Raw genomic sequence first — 21,983 nt, forward strand, 5'->3', positions numbered from 1 at the left:
CCTTTCTCAAGCTGACAAATTCAGCAAAGTACTAGCAATCCAAGGATATCTCTGAATATTGGTTTTATTCATGACCGTGCAAGTTCCTAAACTCAATCTAGAAAGTGCTGTCTATCCATGGAGAAGCACTCCCACAGCAGGGTTTGCTCTTCTTCATGCCAAGCTTCTAAGACTCAGTATTGGTAGAGCTCTCAGCTTTTGTAGTCACGAAGGATTCAAGAATTAGATGGGGCTGGTAGGTCTCAGACCTCTTGGGTGACTTCTCAAAATTGCTAAAGTAGTAATTAATCCCAAAATGCCAGCTACAAATACTCTTGATAGATTAAGTAAATGATCTGGGAATGTGACAAATTTTGACTAGCAGTCTGCTCTGGGGCACACGTAACACACCTTACAAGCTCTGTCCTGAAAACATACAGCCCCCCCAAGCGATACCAAAGCAGACTCTGGCCATGGAAATTTCTTGGGTTTTTTTGGTCTTTGTAAAGAATTTAGCCACCCTAATCACAACAACATACCAAACTACGGGGGAAAGGAGTCCCACAGCTCAATGGCATGTTTAGTGAAAATAAAAATTAAAAAAACTGCCATCTGCATGCTTGCTTCCTTCTGTCTCCTCAGCTCTTGGATAAGAATGAACAGCTGATCCTTATTTCCTTGTGAAACTAAGTTTGTTGGAAAACAGGATTTCATAAAAACCAAACCATTCTATTGGAATCACCACAGACTGAAGTCTATTGGCAAATACAAGACAGGATACGGGGAGGCTGACAGCTCTGGAAGTTGTGGTATCCTCAGCCACGAGACAGATGTAACCAAAAGGCAGGGGAGCTGGAAGCTGGTGCAAATTGCTCAGCTGAATTTCAAAGAAAGAAAGCAATTTTCCTGTAAGTGGGGAAGCTCCAGCATGATGGAAAGCTACTGATTTTTTAAGAACCTGCAGGGTACATGGTTTTAAAGGTACTGAAAGGTGCAGTTTGCAGCCCAAATTCTTTTCAGTGCTGATTCAGTTGACTCCATTTTTGGTCACACAGCTTTGGGGTGGAAAAAAGCACAGTTTGCAGATCAATCTCTTGATCTGCCCAGAGAGTAATTCTCAGTGGCCAGCTAATCAAGAGGACTATACTTTCAGGCAACTGAAATTAGATGGCATGAGTCCTGCTGCAAGTGATCCAAATACTTAAATCTACAGTTACTCTGCAACAGGAATCACAGGAGAACACCCAGATGCCATGTATGGATGGAAGAGGCTTTGGGGAAGTGACAATTTTAGGAACAGTTCAAAGTACTGAGAGCATCCAGTGTTCTGAGTGCTACGGCACTTAAACAGTCTGGCAGACTGTTTAACCAACACCCCTTTCCAGTGCTGGAAATGTGGGTAATTCGTTAACAATTGGACACTTTCTCAAAATTATTTTCTCCCCTTCGTCACTTGACAGCTGAGCAGTTTGCAGGGCTGCTCAGTCACCCAGAGACCTGGGTTACATCCCTCCTCACACCAGGGCTTCCCTGCCAGGAAGGAGCCTGGAGCTCTGGGGTGCTGTTGGAGGAGCCACTGAACACATCTCTCATCAAAACTCAGTCAGAGATGATGAGATTGAGGATAACAAAGCACTGGGAGGAGTCACCCGTGGAGAATGGGGAATCAATGAGTTTTCAAGACCCAGCTGAAGGTGCCAAGCAATGTTGTCTGAATTCAGCACTGGCCCTGCTTGGAATAGAAGCTTGCACCAGATTACTTCCTGTGGTTCCATCTAACTCAAATGACTGCTTCTGTAGTGACTGGGGAAACTATTACAGGATCATAGGATGGTAGGGTCTGGAAGGGACCTCTGCAGATCATCTAGTTTAAACCCCTTGCCAGGGTAGGTTCATCTAGAGCAGGATGCACAGGATGACACCCAGGCAGGTTTTGAATGTCCCCAGAGACAGAAACTCCACTACCTCTCTGGACAGCTTGTTTCAGGGGTCTGCTACCCTCAAAGTAAATAAGTTCCTTCTCATTTTTAGATGGAACTTATTACATTCAAGTTGGTGCCCTTTACCTCTTGTTCTATCATTGAGCAACACTGAAAAAAGACTGGCCCTGACTTCCCAACACCCACCCTTCAAGTATTTATAAGCACTGATATTGGTCCAAAGGAAAGCAGGTAAGAGCCTCCCAAGCCCTTGAGCCCTACAGCACTCAGATAGGAGCTGGGATGCTCAGGGAAGGAGATTTTCCTTTATTCTAAACATAGAAAAGATTCTGAGAGCAGGAACTCAGCTTCAATCAGCTTTATACTTGAGCAGCACATGTAAAGCCAGGTTCATAAAGGAACTTGAAATACATCAGCTTGATATTCATTTGATATTCATTCATATGTCATGAAAAAAGATCTTGTTAATATGGCTACTCAAGATATGCTGGAGTGCTGATGCTCAGAGAAGCCCCAAAGGCAAAAGATTGAGCCTTGAGCAGATTTATTTTACCCCAGTTGCAACCAGGACCCAAGTTGGTTCCACACAGAAATTTTGGGAGGGTATTTCCTAGCAGTCCAGATATCAGACACCCAGCCCAGGAAACCAAAGATGGTTCTGCATGCCCCTAGCTCAGTCACAGAGGACTTCCTAGCTCAGAAGCAGGCACACAAGGTGGCTATGATAACTTCTTCAAACTCAAACCTAAATCAAGACTTCTGTCAGTACAGTTGCCATGACTGTAGTGATGAGCACAGAGCTGGCAGCCAAACAAGACCCACACTGGTGTTACCTGTGGCACTCACTAACTCATCACACAAGAAAGTTGCCTCTGGATAGCTGAGAGTTAACCATGTGGTATTCCTCATTTGAAGGGCAAAACAATTTGTACTAATTAGGAGCACAAATACTACTGGATTGCATCTTATGCATTTCACAAGCCCCAGATCTGGATTAAGTCACACAAGCTGCTTCTTGAATCACTTTTATAATGCGGATGCTGCATAACTAATTAGAAGCTCTAAAAAAGAGGAGCAGCACTATGCTAAGCACTGCACAAGCATTAACACAGGCCTCAAAAAACAAGGAAATAAAGATCACTAAAATCACTATTATCACTACAACTTACAATTTAAAGCTGAGCTGCACAACTAATAAATGATCTGCTGAAACTTCAAAGGCAAACCAAAAGCAAACCTCACTAGATTTTTTTTGTTTTTTTAAACACACCATTTTCCTCTTGATACCATTACAGAAGTAATGTTTACTCCATGTACAGTAAAACAAACAAACAAAAAAAGTCACTTTATCACTATGAAACACAGATAGAGCTGAAATTCTACATATAGTACTTACATTGCCCAACTAAACTACCTGAGGAGGAAGACTTTACAATAGAAGAAGGGGAATAACAACAAACATACAAAAAATGCTCATTGGTAACACATATTGACCGAAAACTTAGGAATTACTTCTTAGTTACTTGAGTTTTGAAAGCAAAAAACAAGTGAAGAACACTGTATCTTCTCATATCTTAAAACCATTCATTTTTATACTACGAAGTCAACAAAGCTGAAGGATCTTCTTGCATTAGGTATCTTCAAGAGATGAGAGGAAGGTAAGAATTAGGCATCTTGTACCACACATACAGTTCAGTTATCCTTCGTACCCAGTCTTAAGATCCATACTTGCTTCAAAACATCCCATTGAAGTCTGAGGTGGGGAACCACCACTCTACATTTCTCAAAAAAATGACAAGTGAACAAAATTTTAAGTTAGTTATTTGAACAGAAAACTTCCCTGACTTACAAAGTCATTTATTTTATCTGTAGAGAATTTTTAAATAATGAATTATATTTATTTTAATTGGGGGAAGACACTAAATACAATTCAGTTAAAGAAGCATAACTGGAAGAACAATTTACTCTGCTGTTTTTATTAACACTGATGATTTGCAATGTAAGACCTCACAGAAATAAAGTTAGTTTTGTATGACTGGCTATAATGACAGCTGAAAAGCTAAAAGACCAATTTCTTTTGTTGTTGTTGGTTGGTTTATCTCATGTATGTCATCTTGATAAATTTGATTCTTAAATTTTTGGTAACTCATTGCTCTTGAAATCTCCCTAAAACATTTTCACATTCAGAGTTCAAAGAAGCACAACCCTCTAAGTGCAACCAAATTATGTCATTCAGCATTTGCTAACTGCAACATTCACCATTTAGCTATCTACATCCTCTAAAGGAAAACAAAACAAAACCCACAAATAAAACTTCATATAAATTCATTGTTAAAAATTAAAAGTTAGAAGAAGGTAAAACCAGCACCACTCCAATTTGAAATTTTTAATTCATTGAAATAATGTATAAAATTAGACATTATAAGCAAAAGCTATTACTGTTCTGGGATATGTTTCCCCAACAGCTGCTGCTGTAACTGGATAGATAACATTTTTAATAAGCAGCACTTTATATTTAAAAGTGTGAATTTCATGAGTAAAATGGTAATTCTTTAGAAGCCAGTCACAGATCTTAGTGAGCTCTTTGTACTGGGTAGCTATAGAGGGGTCAAGATCAGGAGCAAGTGTCCATGAATGCATCACATCACAAGATATTTTAGAAAACATTGCTAGAGGGAACTTACCTATTACCAACCTAAAATGAACCTCATGTAGCTACCACACCAGGTGAAATGGTAAGAAAGCATCACAAGTTTTGTGGCAAAACAAAGTTGATAGCACAGATTTCCTCACTGATACATACATCATCAGTTTGGCATGAGCTGAGGAGCTGCACACGCCATGCAGATCCTATAACTAAAGACAGGGGTGCAGACTGCATTGCTGATGGCAAGGCAGGGAAAGAGGCAGAGGCATTTCCATAGGGGCTGCCAGGTATCAGCTGCTGGACAAGCACCTTCATGGGCAGCCAGCTGGGACCTCTTTTTCTCTGTCCAAAGGGAGGCCAGTTTGCTATTCCAGTTGTCTCTGGGAAGAAAAGAAAACCTTAAGGGCCCTTTTCACAGATTCCGTAGGTACACAAAGTGGCGGTCAACTGGGGAGGAAGGGGGTGAGGGCTGCATTCAGATATCCTCCCATCATCTTGCCAGAAACACCTGCTACATCAGCTGTTGCAAACCTAAACTCTCCTCCCCTTGTTGCTCTTTCTCCTTTCACAGTGAATCTCTGCTTAATACACAGCAATCTCAGCTTGAACCCATGACGTACCCAAGCACACTGCACGGCAGCTCTCACCACCCTGATGAAGGAGAAATTGGGCAGAGACCCGAGCCAAGCCATATGAAACCTGCCACTTCCAACACCTCACACATCAGCTTTCAGTCAGAATTCAGAAACATTTAAGTCTCCTGAATGCCTACACTTAGATGTTTTTTAACCACAGGATTATGTTGTCAGTGTTTCTTGCATATGCCCATGTTACTGGAACACCAACACACACAGCTACACACCACAAAACTTTGACTCCTCAGAGGAAAAACAGCAGCACTTGAGAACTTCAAGCACAGTTAATGCTACAACTGACTGTCAATAATTTACAATGGAAATTCCTGGCTTTGCTTAACCAGTGTCTAACTATCCTCGAAGTAACAGTGGCTTTTAAGTGGGATCTGAATCACATTTCAGGTAGTACACCCTTCAGTAGTGGTTATCTTATCAATTTAATCTGCATAAATTAATTCCATTGTCATGTGCACATGGAGAAATGAACTGACAGTGCTGCCTCCCTAAGTTCCTTGTTATAAGACATACAAAGGTAATTTTTTTTTTTTTTAATTCTGAGTCCCCATCTCTAGTGGTATTTATAAAACATGTAGCTGTGGTGCTTAGGGAAATGGTTTAATGGTGGACTTGACACTGTGTGAGGTTAACAGCTGAACTTGATAAACTTAAAAGCCTCTTCCAACCAAAATAACTGTATGATTCTAAATTTGATCCATTAAAGCCAAAGTGTCCAATTAAGTAATTAATTAGAAGTCAGTTTCTCAAAGAGCAAACAAGCTAAGCAATGGTCCTATAAGTGCTCACACTACCAATTACACAACAATTAGAGCTGGTTTTATTATAATAATGTTTCCACCAGTAAGAACTGCAGACAGCACTTAAACATCTTGGTTGCTACTGATTTTAAAAATACACCTAAGACTTCAGGAGTAAGGATCTCAACATCAGCAGAAATGGACTGCCCAGCAATGCAACTGAAATTATATTAAACAGTAAGACTCAATCAATTAATACATACAAGTGAAGCATATAGTTTTATAGTTATCTTACTAATGAACAGTTTATAGCTGCAGCATTCTGTTCCACATGAAATCCAGCATTTGGAAGTCATGGGACTGTACCAACCTAGAAAATTAAGGATGGGCATCTGTGCAGCCATGCATAATGAAAACCAATGAACAACTTCTTGTATTACCCTAAGGATACACTCTCCAACACAGAATTTCCTTGACCACACGAAAATTAACAGTGAAGATTACAAGAGCAGATGTAAAAACATGGGGATAACTGTAACCATCCCAAGAATCAAACCATTTTTATTTTAATATATAGCTGCCTGTTTTACACAAAATAACAACAACAAAAAATTAAGAATAGCTGGGGAGCTGATGCTGTTTGCAATACTTTCTCAAGCTTTATTGCATGTAGGTCTCATTATGTAGAAAATCTTTCTTTACGTAGGAAAAAAAGAAAAAAAAGCTGACTTTTCTTTCATTTGGAAAGGATGGTTAAAAGCCCCCGATTACACATCAGAAAAATGTTTGAAGTTGATCACACAAACACTTCAGGAGCTAAAGGAAAATATACCTCCCCCCCAAAAAAAATTTTGCCACCGTTTTACTTCCACTTGCATACGTGATAGAGCAGCTGGATGGCACAGTCAAATACATGAAGCATGTTCAATAGTTTGAAAGTCATTGATTTTAAAAAGTTGCTTTACCTGTAAAATGTGGATGTATAAAAACACAAAGCAGCATTGTAGCTATGTGGGTTATTTATTAACTGCAGCCAACATGCTTTCTGCCTGTCCCTGCAGGGTGCAACAGAGCAAGTGCAAAGAGAAAGTAGAAAGGGCATGGAAGTGTAAAGGTTATGCTAAGCAGAGAAAACACAGATGGTAAAAGTATCCTTGGAAGTATAAAGGAAAAAGATAAGGATCTTTGGATGGTGGAGAAGTACAACATACATAGGACTAACAATACACTGGACTCCACGGCTTCTGAGTAGCTGCGCACACATGCTGACTGTGTTTTAGCTTTATTAGAATTTATTTTTCCTTACCGAGAGATATCTATTTCCATACTACAGATTATTCACCTTCTCTTCAAAAGTGCAGGAAGCAATAGTAATTTCATGATCAACTTTTTGTTCAAGTGAACAATGCAATCAGCCACTCAGGAGAGCCTAACATGTAGTAGAGGAAAACATTCACAAGAAGTGGAGATGAAAATGTTTGATAGCTTTTTTAGGAGAGCATGTTAATGAAACCACTCTTCCTCAACTCTTGTCATCATTCAAAGGGAGGTAAGCAGAAACAGAAAGAGTAGGGTGTTCAAACCAGCTGTGATGAGGAACGTGTCCATACTCTAGGCAAGATGGCAAAACAAAAGCCTGGAGGTAACTTCCCCTCTCTAAGAGGACTGGAAACAACCAATGGATCATTTCTAGAATGTGTTAATAAAGGCACAGACTATTTAAATCATACTCAAGATGTCCATCTTCCTTCGGTGTCCATATCAATAAAAGTAGATGACAAAAGTAAAGAAATGACAATTACGACAGTTACTCAAATAAAATGGCATTTTCTCCTGCAGCTGTTTTTACCCCCTACTTCAAAGCCTTATTTGCATTCATACAAAATCTGTTTACAGTCAACTTCACTGCAACACTGGAGCTTCCCCTCCTCCCCCTTCCATCCCAAGACACAAAGCAAAGCTGGCCAGGTGTCTCTAAACCACAGAGCCAGCTGCTCCTAACCAAGCTCACAGGAAATAGCAAGGAAAATATGCAGCATTTGACACATCTGGAATAGATTGCAGAATCTTTGAAAACAGTGTCCCAGTTCCCTTCCTCCTGCTGATGAGATTTCAGGCTACCAAGCTGCTGCATCAACTACAGAAGATTAGATAACATATGTATGTTTTTAACCCTGCATATTCTTTCTGTCCAAATGAGAATTTTTCTGAGCTAGCCCAGAACAAAGACCCACAATAAACCCAAGTATCTGTTTGAGGCTTTCTGTACAATCCAGTGAAGCAAACAGAAATAATTTAATCAGAAGACTGCTGCCTAATTTGGGAAATCTGATATAGATGGAAAATAGTACTAGCCAATACTGGTGAAAATAGAAAATTAATCAACATTACATGCTCTGCACAGTTGTATTGACTCATTAAAATTAATGTCTTTACAGTTTGTTTTCATAAAATAGAAGATGAAAAGAAGAGGAGATGATTGATTAGTACCTATTTTGCCAAGTAATTTGTCTATAATTCCATGTTGACACAAATAATGCAGTGTGCATTTTTCAATGTGAAGTAAATAAAAATCCAAAAAGCGTAAGTCTTAATCAGCAAAACAAAGCAATGTTTTATTATCTGCTTCTTTTTCATATGGACAACGAATGCAAAAGAACACAGAAACAAACAGATGAGTTTAGAAGGAAATTCCAATTAAATATTGAACATTATAGTTAATTTTATTCTTTCCATAAAAACCTCGGGAAGTGGAAGTGATCCTAACATTTTGGACACTTTCAGTATCTCTGGAAGATTAAGAAGTGAATAATGTGACCAGTTTACATATGTATATTTTAAACATTCATTATAGATACAAAACTGAATACAGCACTAGCTTAAAACAACATAAACCTCACTGTTTTAATGTTAGTAATAAAAAGGCAAAATTCTAATACAAAAAGAAAAAATGGAGGAAAGTATTTGTATATTTTTCCTCAAAGGTGCAACCAACAACCAATGCATTTTTGCAACTGAGATTCCAGTTGTAAAAAGGATTAAGAGATGTATTCTCCTACTTAAGGAGAAGCATAAATTTCACAAACTTTTAAAAGAAACCACACATGCATGAATGGTAGACAGTAACCCTTAAAGAGATGAAATTTATAGGAAAGTAATGGTCTATCTTAAATGAATACTGGGAGAGGTGCAACACCCATTTTACTTTCAGACCTTAAAAGTAAGATTTTTTTTTTTCCTTCACAGATTATTTCCAAAATTATCTTGCATTTAAAATAGTTTATTCATAGGAAGTGGTGAAGTATTTATTGTAAACAAGCGTTGTAAGATAGCTACATGAATTTTTAATTTTTCTTTGAGAAGCCCTCAGGGTAGATGTTGTATTTATAGTGAACTCAAGACTTCTTAAACAGAGCCAAGAGTATAACCCAGTGTTACATACATCTTCAATACTCTGTTTCAGGAACAAAGGTGCACCTACGAGGAACCAACTGCATAACCAAGGACTAAAAAGGCATGGCTGTCCATCCCTGCTAACATGAATGAACTCTTATCTTCTAGTAGGATCATGCATATGAATGATGACTGTCAGGCTCAAGCCCAAACTAGTTAATAATAACTCACGTGAGGAAAGTCAGGATGAGACAAAATTCTTTACCTCCAAAATTACATCTAATGGTAACTATACCCTTAATAGCCAATTAACAAAAAATACATATGCAGCTCCAAGATTAAACAAAACTTAGAGAATATGCCATTACAAAATATATTTTGATATTTTTCCTAAGAAGCAATTCAGTCATTTATGCAGAGTTATTTACAGGTGGAGTATCAGTTTTAAGCAAACCAGTATATCGGTTTGAATTTGATAAAATATTGGCAAAACCAAGTTTGTGACATGGAACTTTGGGGTTAAGTATACTTAAAATGTCCTACACTATCATTAGATTAATCTAATTATATAAAAAACTGTCTGAACTGATTAATCCAAATCATTTAATGCATTTCATTGTAATCAAAGTTCAGATCAACAAGTCAGTGGTACATACATGCTGTGAAATAAGTTACCACTTTAATCTTTCAGATTCGACAAGCACAGATTAGCCAAGTCTGACTGTACCTAGGATATAGTAACAGATGGTCTGTTCTTACTTCTTACTATATTTTTAATAAGCACATATACAAATGTGCTAAAACAAAAGGCAGCAATTATAAATATTTAGTAGAATGATCAGAACTGATATTTGCACATGAACCATCCTGTCATTCATTTCTGAAGCCGCATCTTCACTAATTTTTCTTCTGGTTTTAGCAGTCTTCTATCCTATTAACTCGGAGGGTTACAGATAGATCATCTGGAAGTTTCACACTGGTATAGGAAAGGAATGTCTGTTCAGTGCAGTCTGGGGATAAAGAAAGAGTTGCACTTCAGTTCATTGCAGTGATGCACCAGAAGCAGCCTTGCTAACTGGCATTAAATGTATAAGTAGCAAAGAAGCAGCCCTTTCCCCCCCCCCCTCCATGTCAAGATGGGAGGAAAAAACAAGAAACAAAACAAAACTGTTACTTTGTTATAATTTCAAAAGAACAGCTAAGACTTACCCCTACAGTTTTGTAACTGTAGGGGTAATATTTGTTATTTATTAAAACCAATTTTCACCATATAGAAAGTTATCTATTTAAGAACAAGGATATTTCAGTGTGATAGTAATTAATTTGAACTTTTTGTTTCAATACCTAAATACTATTTTTTTGAAATGTGTCCAGTTGTCTTATGTGTCCATCTGTCTAAATACCCCTCAGACCTCTCCAGCCCATACATCTCAGTATGGGCTACAGGTTAAGGAAAAATTCAAAGCTGCTGAACTCAAACTGGACAACTCATTAACTTCAGCTAATGCCAAATTAAATAGTCCTAACAATTATTTTGTAAAGAGTATTTTTAAAGTTTATTGTACTAAAAGTTAGCAGATATTTTCAATCAAATCTCTACAAATTTCTGAAGAGATTACCACATTACTAAGAAAAAAAAAAGAAAAAGTAGCTACTGTCAAAAGGAAATGCTACTACAGAGATGCCAACTTAGGCTGGTTACTAAAAGACAATATACAGCTTGGTTACTGAATTTACTCTGTAACTTGGACAAAATGGAACAGTGAAAAGAAATACATTACAGTTATGCTAAGATTTCTTCCATCATCAAGAACTATAGAGTATAGGATAGATATTTATCATTAGCTGTTTCTAAATGTATATCACCATCTTATATTAAAGAAATATTTTTTTTCTAGGCAAATATTGTCTTGGTTTTTTCAGGCTTCAATAATGTGTTGCTGGTTACTTCATTTTGATTCTGTGATCAACCTTAGAGAAAAGTTAGAAAAAACCTTTATTCTAGCAAACATAGCTTCTCAATTAAGTCAAAATATAGTATTTCATCATTTTAAGTAGACTCCAGAGCAACCAAAATGCTACAGTATGTATTTATAGACTTAAATAAAAAAAAAGTTGACCACAAATGGAGACCCCTGGTTTAAACTATATAGTGAAGTCCAATAGATGTACCTAAAGGATAATAAGTATTGAACAAAATGTGGGTTGATGCCAGACTGATAAGTCAGCTACCTGAGGGTTATATAAAGCACTTTGTTACATACACAATGATCATATTTAATATTTGTACAAGACTGTCTTAATCCAGTCATGTACAGAGAGACAATATTCATCTGTTGTTTCCATGTTCAGACCCATGCCAATCAGATTTAATATGCAGGCAGATTACTGGTTCCTAACTTTCTGAAAACAGGTTGACTACTAAAGCCAGTTTTCCAACACAAAGGAGAGTATCTTGACAGGCAACAGATACTGTTTCTTCCTTAGAAAAAGCAAGAGATTACTCTCTATTTTTGTTACTGAACATTACTTCCAGGGAGGACTGGAGGCAAACTGGATGCACTGCTTACTGTCAAATTTCATGATTGCAAGAGACTCCACCTATTTCCAAGACCATGTAGAATAAACACAATATTCCTGACAGATGTTCAAAAACCATGTGACTTCTGGTTTGTGACAGAAGTTTGATTATTTATTTTTAATGTAAGTGTTCTGTTCTTCTCAATTTCCCTGTGAGAGAATCTTATCAGTAAAAATTGCTTACCTTCAGTACAAGAAAAAAAATCTTGTTCTGTGAGCAGCTGCCATGCTTTCAGACATATTTCTGACTTTAAGATAATTAACAAAGCCTCGAAAGAACAGAAGTAGTCCTGGAAGTGTAAAAAATGCACAAAAGAAACATCAACCTAAGTACATGCAAACCCACATGATTCTTATTAAAATAATTCTTAAAAACCTAGATTATACTAGGTAAAGTGTCTTTATGCATAATCACAAATTCAATGTGCATGTCTTCTGCTTTTGTCTTGTGATATTAGGATACAGCCTTTTAGAAAGCTTTTCAGGAATTTTTCTTTTTCCCTTTTTAAAACCAAAGCCTTGTTAGGACACACACACACAAAAAAAACCAAAACCAAACATTGAGAACAGTCTGCTAACAACTGGAACTCTGACCTAAGCCAGACAGGTTTCTGTGGTTAGGGTGAATTCTGTTCGGAGAAAAAAGCACTAAGATCTGGATCAAAAGTCTCCTACAAAAGCTGCTACCCAGGCATTACAAGAGATAGTTCCATGTTCGGCTGAAAACAGCTGAAGCACCAAAAGGTGGGCAGGCAGCTCTTAACGTGCCTGAAAACATACTTTATGTATCACACATGTTGAAAAACCAGTCCAAGTTCAACTTGGATTTTATATTTCCCTGTTTAAGAAAGAAAAAAAGATACCAAAACACTTTCCATTGTGTTCCTTAAAAAGAAACTTTGGCTAACATTTAGATTTAAAAATTGGAATTGTCTCTCTCTTCAGTTTGTTCACTGTACATGACAGGTCCTTGGATTCACTTTTTTGTCAAGCATGAGCAGATTTTTCCAGATGCTAAAAAAATGGAAGGGAGCAGAAACAGACAGATGAACACCAGAAGAGAAGAGGGCAACAGGTAGGCAGAAGTATGTCAGAGGATGATGCAAAGCAAAAGAATCCAACTCAGTTCATTCACTTCTGAAGAGATGCAGGATATGCTACACCATGTGCTCTAATGGGAAAGTTATCCAAAACAATGAAATACACATATGGTTGGCAGAGCTCCCATGAATTGATAATACTCCTCCTCCATGCCCTGCTAAGTAACTCTGTTGGGTTAAATCCTTCTGTGGTGGTTCTAGCAATCTTGGTACATCAACTTTATCAGTTTAAGAACACTGGTGGATTATTTAATGCAAAACAGTCATAATACCAGGGAACATTGACTGCTGGATGCATACTGCATGCCTCACAGTACCTATTATATTCTATTGCATTATATCTATTATATGATATAAAAGCATATCAGAAACTATGGGAGCTTAAGAAAAAAAGAAATGTTGTAAACCAATTAAGACTGAACATAAGGCTGTCCTAAATTCACATGAGTTAACTTCTGAAAAAGTGCTATGAAGGGCTAGGAGAAGAAGAAGTAGACATGCACAGCTTTTTCCATAGACAGAGTGAGAAACTTTAGGGGAAGAGAAGACACTATTTTTATCCAAGTGTCAGCTCTCATTCTCAGGCCACAACAAGGGTTTGTTTTCATTAAAGATTTACCTGGAAATGTCTGCACCTGTGGCTTCCTACTTAAATGCAATCACCTCAAAGTATGAAAGCATTAGAGGGACTGATGCTGCAGTGCATTAAGCATTTGCAGTTGCTCTGTATCTCAAACAACCAAGCATACAACAGCAGAGCAAGCTGAGTATTAAGAAGTCTGATTAATGCTTTCAAACTTCACTAAGAGGCAGACAGAAAAAGTTTTCAGTAACAACATTAAAGATTTCTGGCATTTCTTTTGAGATAAATAGTGTTTCACAAAGAGTCAGAATCCTGGTATTGATTGTTTGTTGTTGGTTTTGTGCTTTGTTGGGTTGGTTGGGGGTTTTTTAGTTTGGTTTGGTGTTTTTTTTTTTTAAATTTACTCAACATTTCCTTTTAACATTTGCTGTCAGTCACTTGAGCCAAGGGAACTTGAGCCTTGAGCCAATTGACTCAAGGGAAAGAGTGCCACCTACTGAACCAGCAACAGTTTGCTATGCTTGCAGAGCTAGACAGGAAAACTGGTAAATAGAATAATTTCTGTAAAAGAAAATCATTCCTGGATTCATATTTAAAGTACAAAATGCACATCAGGGGAAAAAAGAAAAAAAAAAAAGGTATAGTGGTTGGGGTTTGGTACAACCTAATTAGAAACAGTCGGAAGAGCAGAATTTGATGAGTGGGAGACTTTGAACACGGCAGACAGAGCTCTTCAGAGAAAGGTGACATCATACGAGTGCTGTGATCAGAAAGCATGAAGCCATTCTCTTATTTGACTGAGAAACTACTGATGCAGTATGCATTTCAAAGGGCTAGAAAAGGACATTTTGTGACCTGTGTATAAGACAGCAGACTCCATCTTCCGAGGATCAGTCACATCTCTTAAAATTTAATACTTGACATACAGGTTTATAGATGCAAGTGCTAGATATCACTCACTTTTTAGTATGTTCTTGTACATAAAGCTGAAGTTTCTTTACACAATTTTGCACCTCTAGATCAGTAGAAGCAGCTTAAAAAGCACAAATTACAAGTCTGAGGAATGTACATAACTACATATGCATAACAAAATATTTTGGACTGAAGGTTGTTCAAGCAGTCTGAAGTTCACACAGTAATACACCCAGGGAAACCAATAACCTTGTGAATAATACAGGAATAAAAATAACACACAAAATTATCATCAGCTAAGAAAAACACAGAATTCTTACTTTCAATGGCATCATTCATCCTTCACATCAAAACAGAAACATTTTCAATTGCCACTTACCAAGTACAAGAAATATCCACCAAAGCCAGTACTGTCCATTGAAATATCCAGTAAAGTAATCTGAAAACTGAAATTCACACACAAGTCTTAGCTGCAATAAGACTAAGACACATTTAATGCACTATACAAATGCAGAAAACATAGAAGAGAAAGCAAATTCAAATAAAAGTAATCAATTGAAATGCAAAACTGGTATTTCCACATCAGTTTAATACACAAACAACATTTCCAGCATCAGCTGTTCTGTGGCAAAGGTATGTTATGTTTCAGAAGTTTTAAAATGTGTGTGTGTGTGTAAAAGAAACCCCAACTTGTATTACATGCCAGAATGATCTGACATTTTCTGTTACAATGAATCACCACTTGTCGATTTTCTTTTTTTTCCCCCCAATGCCTGCCATCCCAAACACATTACAGCAGCCTGCTGCTTTAGATATTAACACCAAAAGCCACATTAGTTTAATCTTATCAGACAGGGATGTTCTGCTGACCCCTCAAAAGAAGAGCTTTTGACCTTCTGTATACCCCCTACTGTTAATCGCTGCCAAGAATACCAGCCCCATAAAGACCCCCAACTCATTAAAGTCTTTTCATTTTCAAACCCGCATTCAGTTCCCAGCAGTGAGCTGAACACAACTAAATGAACCTTGAAGTGGCATTTCAACTGTTCCTGTTGGTGACCATGGCAGACAGTTTTGTCTTCCCTGTGATGTGGGAGGCAGCTGGAGGGCAGGGTGTGATGGTATTGGAGACAGGTATCCGTGCCTTCACCAGACTCCAGACTGCATGCTTCACTGATAAAAAGGCTAATCAAATGGCTCCAAAACTCACAGAAGAAGTAGGAATGGGGAGATGTGTGAAAAGTTGCCAGAAGAAATAAAGTAACCTATTGACTATTTCTGCACACTTTTCAGATACCTCCCATCCTGCTATCATTCAGTATGTCTCCTGCATCCTGCTATTTACCACTTCTAGGACATTTCAGTAGTATCAACCAAGAAAGCATATAAACCAGGCACCTAATTCAGTTCACTCCTTAAAAAGGGAAAAACAAGGGAAAAACAAGGGAAAAACAAGGGAAAAACAAGGGAAAAACAAGGAAAAAACAAGGAAAAAACAAGGGAAAAACAAGGGAAAAACAAGGGAAAAACAAGGGAAAAACAAGGGAAAAACAAGGGAAAAACAAGGGAAAAACAAGGAAAAAACAAGGAAAAAACAAGGAAAAAACAAGGAAAAAACAAGGAAAAAACAAGGAAAAAACAAGGAAAAAACAAGGAAAAACCAAGGGAAAACCAAGGGAAAACCAAGGGAAAACCAAGGGAAAAACCAAGGGAAAAACCAAGGGAAAAACCAAGGGAAAAACCAAGGGAAAAACCAAGGGAAAAACCAAGGGAAAAAACCAAGGGAAAAACCAAGGGAAAAACCAAGGAAAAAAACCAAGGAAAAAACCAAGGAAAAAACCAAGGAAAAAACAAGGAAAAAACAAGGAAAAAACAAGGAAAAAACAAGGAAAAAACAAGGAAAAAACAAGGAAAAAACGGAAAAAAAGGAAAAAAAGGAAAAAAAGGAAAAAAAGGAAAAAAGCACTCAGTTCCGAGGAAGCTGATAACATTATTAATCCCATCCCACTTGAACGTATTTTCAATTCTCTAAGCAAATATACACTTTTAAAGTTACAATTTCCTTTAACAGAGAAGAAGACAAGATACTAAAACCAGGAATAAAACACTGGACTCCATGCACTACTCACACTCTCTCTTTGCTTCATGGCAGAAGCAGCCATGGCTACAGAACTTCCCCAACAGCCAGACTGGGCTTTTGTTCACTCCCTACCCCACCCCAGTAAAAACTAATATAGCAGGAATATGTGTGAACTCTTGATTGTTAAGACACTGAAAGGTTTGTGCTACTGATCCTGAGTGAGAAAGGGCAGTGGGAGCCTTTGGAGGAGCTTGAAACAAAAGAACAGAATAATTTGTTGTGCACAGGTGTGTGCACATGTGTCACCATTAAACAAAAGTGTCAATATCCACCTTATGAGCTTTCTGCTATTGTATCTACAAAAGGAGACATCACAAGATGATGATAACTTTTGGTATGAAAAATAGATCTTGAAAATGGTCTGCTAATATAATAGTAATAATAATAATAACAGATTATATATAATAATTTTAAAATAGTCTAGAACACAGTAATTCTTCAAGGAAGCTTAGCATACATTAATGTTTGTGTTTATTCTGGGCCCATTTTCAAGCAGACAAGAATAATAAATCTGACACAATGAGCAACTTCTGCCCTCTGTTTAGTATGCCTCAAGGGAAGCCAAACATATCCCCAGTGACTGCATAGTTGAAAAATTCATGTCTTGTCACTCCCTTAAGATAAATTCCATCCCAAACCCTGAATTCCAACTAAATATACTTAATTACATCTGGTCTAGCAGCATTTCCCTGCTCTGGTGAAGCAAATAAAAAGACTTCAAATCATCCTCAGGTCCAAGATGGATACAGGACAGATCCAGGAAGGACCAGGGAATCTCTGCTCTACAATCCTTCTACCATCATGCTAAAACAAAATCAATTCAAGTTACTAGCATGCACAATAGGAAAAAAAAATAGAGTCAGCAGAACATAGTTATCCAAAATCACTCACTTCATTAGGATGGTATTTTAAATGCTGTGTCTCAGACATGTAGAATGCAAGTTCAGGAAGAATCTTTATGTTTCATCTATCTATCCATGTGGTCAGATAGCTAACTTCCACTTGGCTAACATACCTTTCTGAAAAGTACCTTGTCTTGCAGTATAAATATCAAGAAATCGATGGACAAAATGTGACTGATTTTATATTTGATTTTGTCTAGATTCAGTATGCATCTTACAAGGAACGGAAGAACCAGATATGAGGAAGAAATGTTTTCTGCTCCCTGATAGGCTGAGACATTTATGAATCTTTCATATAGGACACTAATAATAACAGTGACATTTTATGTACTTGCTCTGCTTCTTACGTATACTTTTAAATATTCTTGCACAAAATGAGTCATTCTGCATTCATTTTAGGGGGAAGATGAATGTAAAATTCTAAGCTAGGTAAGAACAGGTTAAGATTTATCATTACTAAGCATACATGAATATATAGAAAATCCTCTACTTCAGTGGAAATTAGAGAAAAATCTAGGCACTCTTAAGCATGGGAATTTAACATACCAATTTTTAATTCCATTATTATATAATTCTTGAATAAACTGTTATGGTTTGGTTCTAGAGAATCTGTACAGCATTAATCAAGAAACATACCCGTACAATGAGAATCCATTTGATCAGGGAGAGACCAAATCCACAGATTGCACCATACCTTCCAGCAATTGTATTTGTTATACAGAAGGATAAACAAAATCCAATCCAGTTGAAAATAAATGCCACTATGAAAGAAAAGAAACAGTAGCTTCTGTTAATCTGTATAAATTAAGCAAACAGACTTAACAGTAATTTCACTTTTAAACTAATAGAGACATGCTTACACAGTCAGTAATTCCCTTCTGGTAATTCAGGCTTTCAGAGATTGACTTTGAACCCAGACATTCCCCATGGTGTAGTCACTTAATAACAAAGCAAATGATAAACAGGCTGGAACCTACTACTTTGAAAAAGAGAAAATTCTAGCATAAAAGTATTACATTGCTACAGAAATCTAACAAGGTGACACTAGACATGAAGGGTAAATGAAAACATAGGATTATAACATACAAGACTTGAACTGCAACAAAGGAAAAAACCCACACCTTGCTATATTTTTATAACCAAAAAGATATTTATATATGCACACATCCGTGCATCTATCCAAGCTGCACATTCACCTTTATCCAGTTTGGATCGAACAGAATAAAAGTATCTGCTCTTGCTCTATAAACATCGTATAGAAATGAAGATAAATTGACAAGCTGATGTTTCATTGGTTAATGTCTTCTCTTTTAGATCTATACTCAAGCATAAGATATAAGCAGCTTTGGAAATTTTACACAGAAGCCCAGGAAATCATGAAGCAAAAAGGATATTGACTACAATTACCCACTGTTACTTCAATTAGCACTTCTGCCCAACTCCCAGTAGTTTCACAATTTAAAGTTTCATACTGGCACATGTACTTGGCAATGAACACCATGATTTGCATTGACTTGCATGCATTTGTGTTTGTGGAAATTCTCAATTAGGTATTGTCCCAGCTTTGAGAGTAAGTGAGGGCAACTAAAAGGAAATCCACCAAACAGTAGAGCTGAGAGAGCTGGTGGAAGAAGACAATTCAGGAGTTCTGAAGAGGACAAGACAGTGAAAAACTGGAAACATTAGGGAAGTTGACAGTAAACACAGAAATCATTGAAAAGGAAATCAGGAATGGAAGGCAAGGCAAATAGGAACAAAACCCCTGCATGAAAATCCTTAATGTATTAAATCCCCAGCTTACAGAAAAAAAAATACAAAACCCTCACAAAATGCAGACATTAATTCACCACAGGGAAAAAAAAAATGTTTTCAGTAAAAGTTTGAACACTTACAGAAAAAAATAGGAAGAGGAAATTCCTCAATGCTTTCCTTACATACAAGTTGATTTGGGAGGATTATCTATAAACAACCACTTCTTTGTAGTTAAAAACTTACTAAATCCCTCCAAGGATCCACATGAAGATGCAATGATTTGCCCACAAATGACAAATTATTCTGTAAAACTGCAGTGGGATTCCAAGAACTATAAAGAAACTGAAGTTTCAAGAGAAGTTTTGGAAGACCCCTCAACAGAATAATCATTTTTTGCAAGTAAGAAAACATCTTGCTTTGGGCAAAGCCACAGGTAATAGGGGGTGGCAATGAGAAGCTTACTTTTACTGATTTTTAGTCATTATTAATTAAAAAGAAAATAAAAAAACAATAATTTTGAACTAATGCTGGTCTTAACTAGCATAGGCAGAGAAAAAAAAAAAAAAAGATTGCATTTCTATCACATAAGACCTGAAGAACAACATTGTGGCCCTATCTTTTATCTATCTTTCCATAACACAACAGCATTTACATTTGAGAAAGCTTGGACACAGTGTTTTGAAAACAGGATTGCTCTATTTTAAGCAAGCTCTCCAAATAAAGCATACTTCTAAGAGTAACAGATTCCAGAAACTAGCTCTCCAAGGTGTCTCTGTGCCAGTCTCAGCACAACAGCTTAGTGCTCTCTGTCTTTTCCCCCACTATTGATGCTGCAAAGGGTGACTTCAACCATGGCTCCAAAGATAAGAACACTGAAAAGGACTCAAGATAGACATCTTGCTAATGGACTACGAAAACTAGAGGAATTCCCAGAATAAATATTTTAATAGATGTTTATTAAAAACAAGGACATTTATAGCAGCTGAACTAACCCGCACTTGCACTATAAATATTAGAAATTTCCCAGTCATAAGCGGGGGAAAATCAGTTCTTATAATCAAAGCTGAATATAGTGACAATTTTACCCTTCTTTCAATTTCAGGTAAAGGAATATTCAAAATAGAATCTACAGCCACTGGAGGAGTATTATTAGGTGGATATTTAACCCTAAATTGTTTGGCCAACTGCAGAAAGAAGCAGAAACATCAGCATGTTCCAGTGTTGTTCACAACAGCTTTTTCCTCTAATCAGTGTGCTGTTACATCAAGTTATACTAGCAGGCAATGCAAGCAGAAAAGGATTAAATATAGAAAAGTTGCAAATTATGCAAGTTCACACACCCTGATAAAACAAATATTTACTGAAGAAGAATCTCACTATTTAAGTTTCTATCTGTAATCACCCCCTATAAAAAGGGGGCCTACAAGAAAGCTGGTGAGGGACTTTTTTAGGATGTCAAGTAGTGATAGGATAGAGGGGAATGGATTCAAGCTAGAGGAGGGTAGATTTAGATTGGAAATTTGGAAGAAGTTCTTCACCATGAGGGTGGTGAGACATGGAACAGGTTGCCCAGAGGTGGTGGAAGCCCCATCCCTGGGAGTTTTTAAGGCCAGGCTGGACAGGGCTCTGAGCAACCTGATCCAGTGGGAGGTGTCCCTGCCCATGGCAGGAGGGTTGGAACTAGGTGATCTTAAAGGTTCCTTCCGACCCTGGAAATTCTATGATTCTATAATTCTATAAAGATTCTGCAATGAGGACCCAATCAAAATTTCCTGTCTTTAGCAGTATGAGGAACATACTACTTCCAGCTCTCTAAAACCTAGGCAACATATTTGGGAGTCTCCCAAGGTTGCCTTGGAGTTGCATCATTTTAAAAAATTTAAAGATGGGCAACAATAAAGTCTACATGTTTTCAGTCTTTCCCATTGCTTCTCTCTCACCTTCTCCGTGTCCTATTGGTACTCCTAGAATCATCTTCACTGTCCCATCCCAGTTACAAATACATTATTCCTTTCAGAAATGCATCTCCAGCTTCTGAGCAGACTGCAACAAATTAAATTTCCATCTATCTTCCAATTGCTTTCTATCTGCACCTTTTTCCACTACAATTTCACATGTATCTCTGCCATTCATGCAACTTGTCTGAGCTTTGTGGCCTAATGTTGCATCAATTTGCAGGTCACTAATGTTGTTTTCTGTTTTCTTCACCTAACTATTGCAATAAAGTTGTCTATAATTTTCATCCCTATATTGCCAAAGAGAACCTACAGCACAAACTCTTCATGAAGCTGAAGAAAGAAAACACAATGGTGAGGAGAGACCACTTAAAGAAGCACCTGCCATTTTCTCTAGATGCATCTACTACAGACAACAAAGTCTTTGTGTGAGCTTTCTTGCTGCAACAAATGCAGTCCTCCACTATTCACCTGTGTCCCCCCACTTTGCAAAATGTAAATGACACTGTTCAGCAGTTAAGAGATGACCTGATCCTTCATATTAATTCAGTTTACTGTGACATTCTCACACAGATAACACTCCTGGTCTGACACTGATACACTAACATAAAGAAGAAAAAAATTCCCAAAGATGAGATAGAACTGACTTGCTACAACCACAGCACGGTTTTAACTAAAAAAGCATTTGTTATTTCTGTTTGCCCACCCTC

The 21,983-nt window shown here is 37.4% G+C and overlaps 1 protein-coding gene across 2 annotated transcripts in view; it reads right to left on the reverse strand.

Annotated features, from left to right (window-relative positions):
• Nucleotides 1-9,069: 9,069 nt before the first annotated feature.
• Nucleotides 9,070-21,983, reverse strand: part of NDFIP2 (Nedd4 family interacting protein 2) — a 41,835-nt gene continuing 28,921 nt past the window's right edge. For both annotated transcript variants that reach the window (XM_030451783.1, XM_030451775.1), the window contains 4 exons: nt 18,203-18,327; nt 14,904-14,970; nt 12,114-12,219; nt 9,070-10,359 (listed from right to left, as the gene is read on the reverse strand). In XM_030451783.1, the coding sequence (XP_030307643.1) occupies nt 12,116-12,219; nt 14,904-14,970; nt 18,203-18,327 (296 nt within the window). In that variant the 3' untranslated portion in view covers nt 9,070-10,359; nt 12,114-12,115. The remainder of the gene's footprint in view (nt 10,360-12,113; nt 12,220-14,903; nt 14,971-18,202; nt 18,328-21,983) is intronic.

This window comes from Calypte anna, chromosome 1, assembly GCF_003957555.1.
Source record: "Calypte anna isolate BGI_N300 chromosome 1, bCalAnn1_v1.p, whole genome shotgun sequence".
NCBI classification, from domain to species: domain Eukaryota; kingdom Metazoa; phylum Chordata; class Aves; order Apodiformes; family Trochilidae; genus Calypte; species Calypte anna.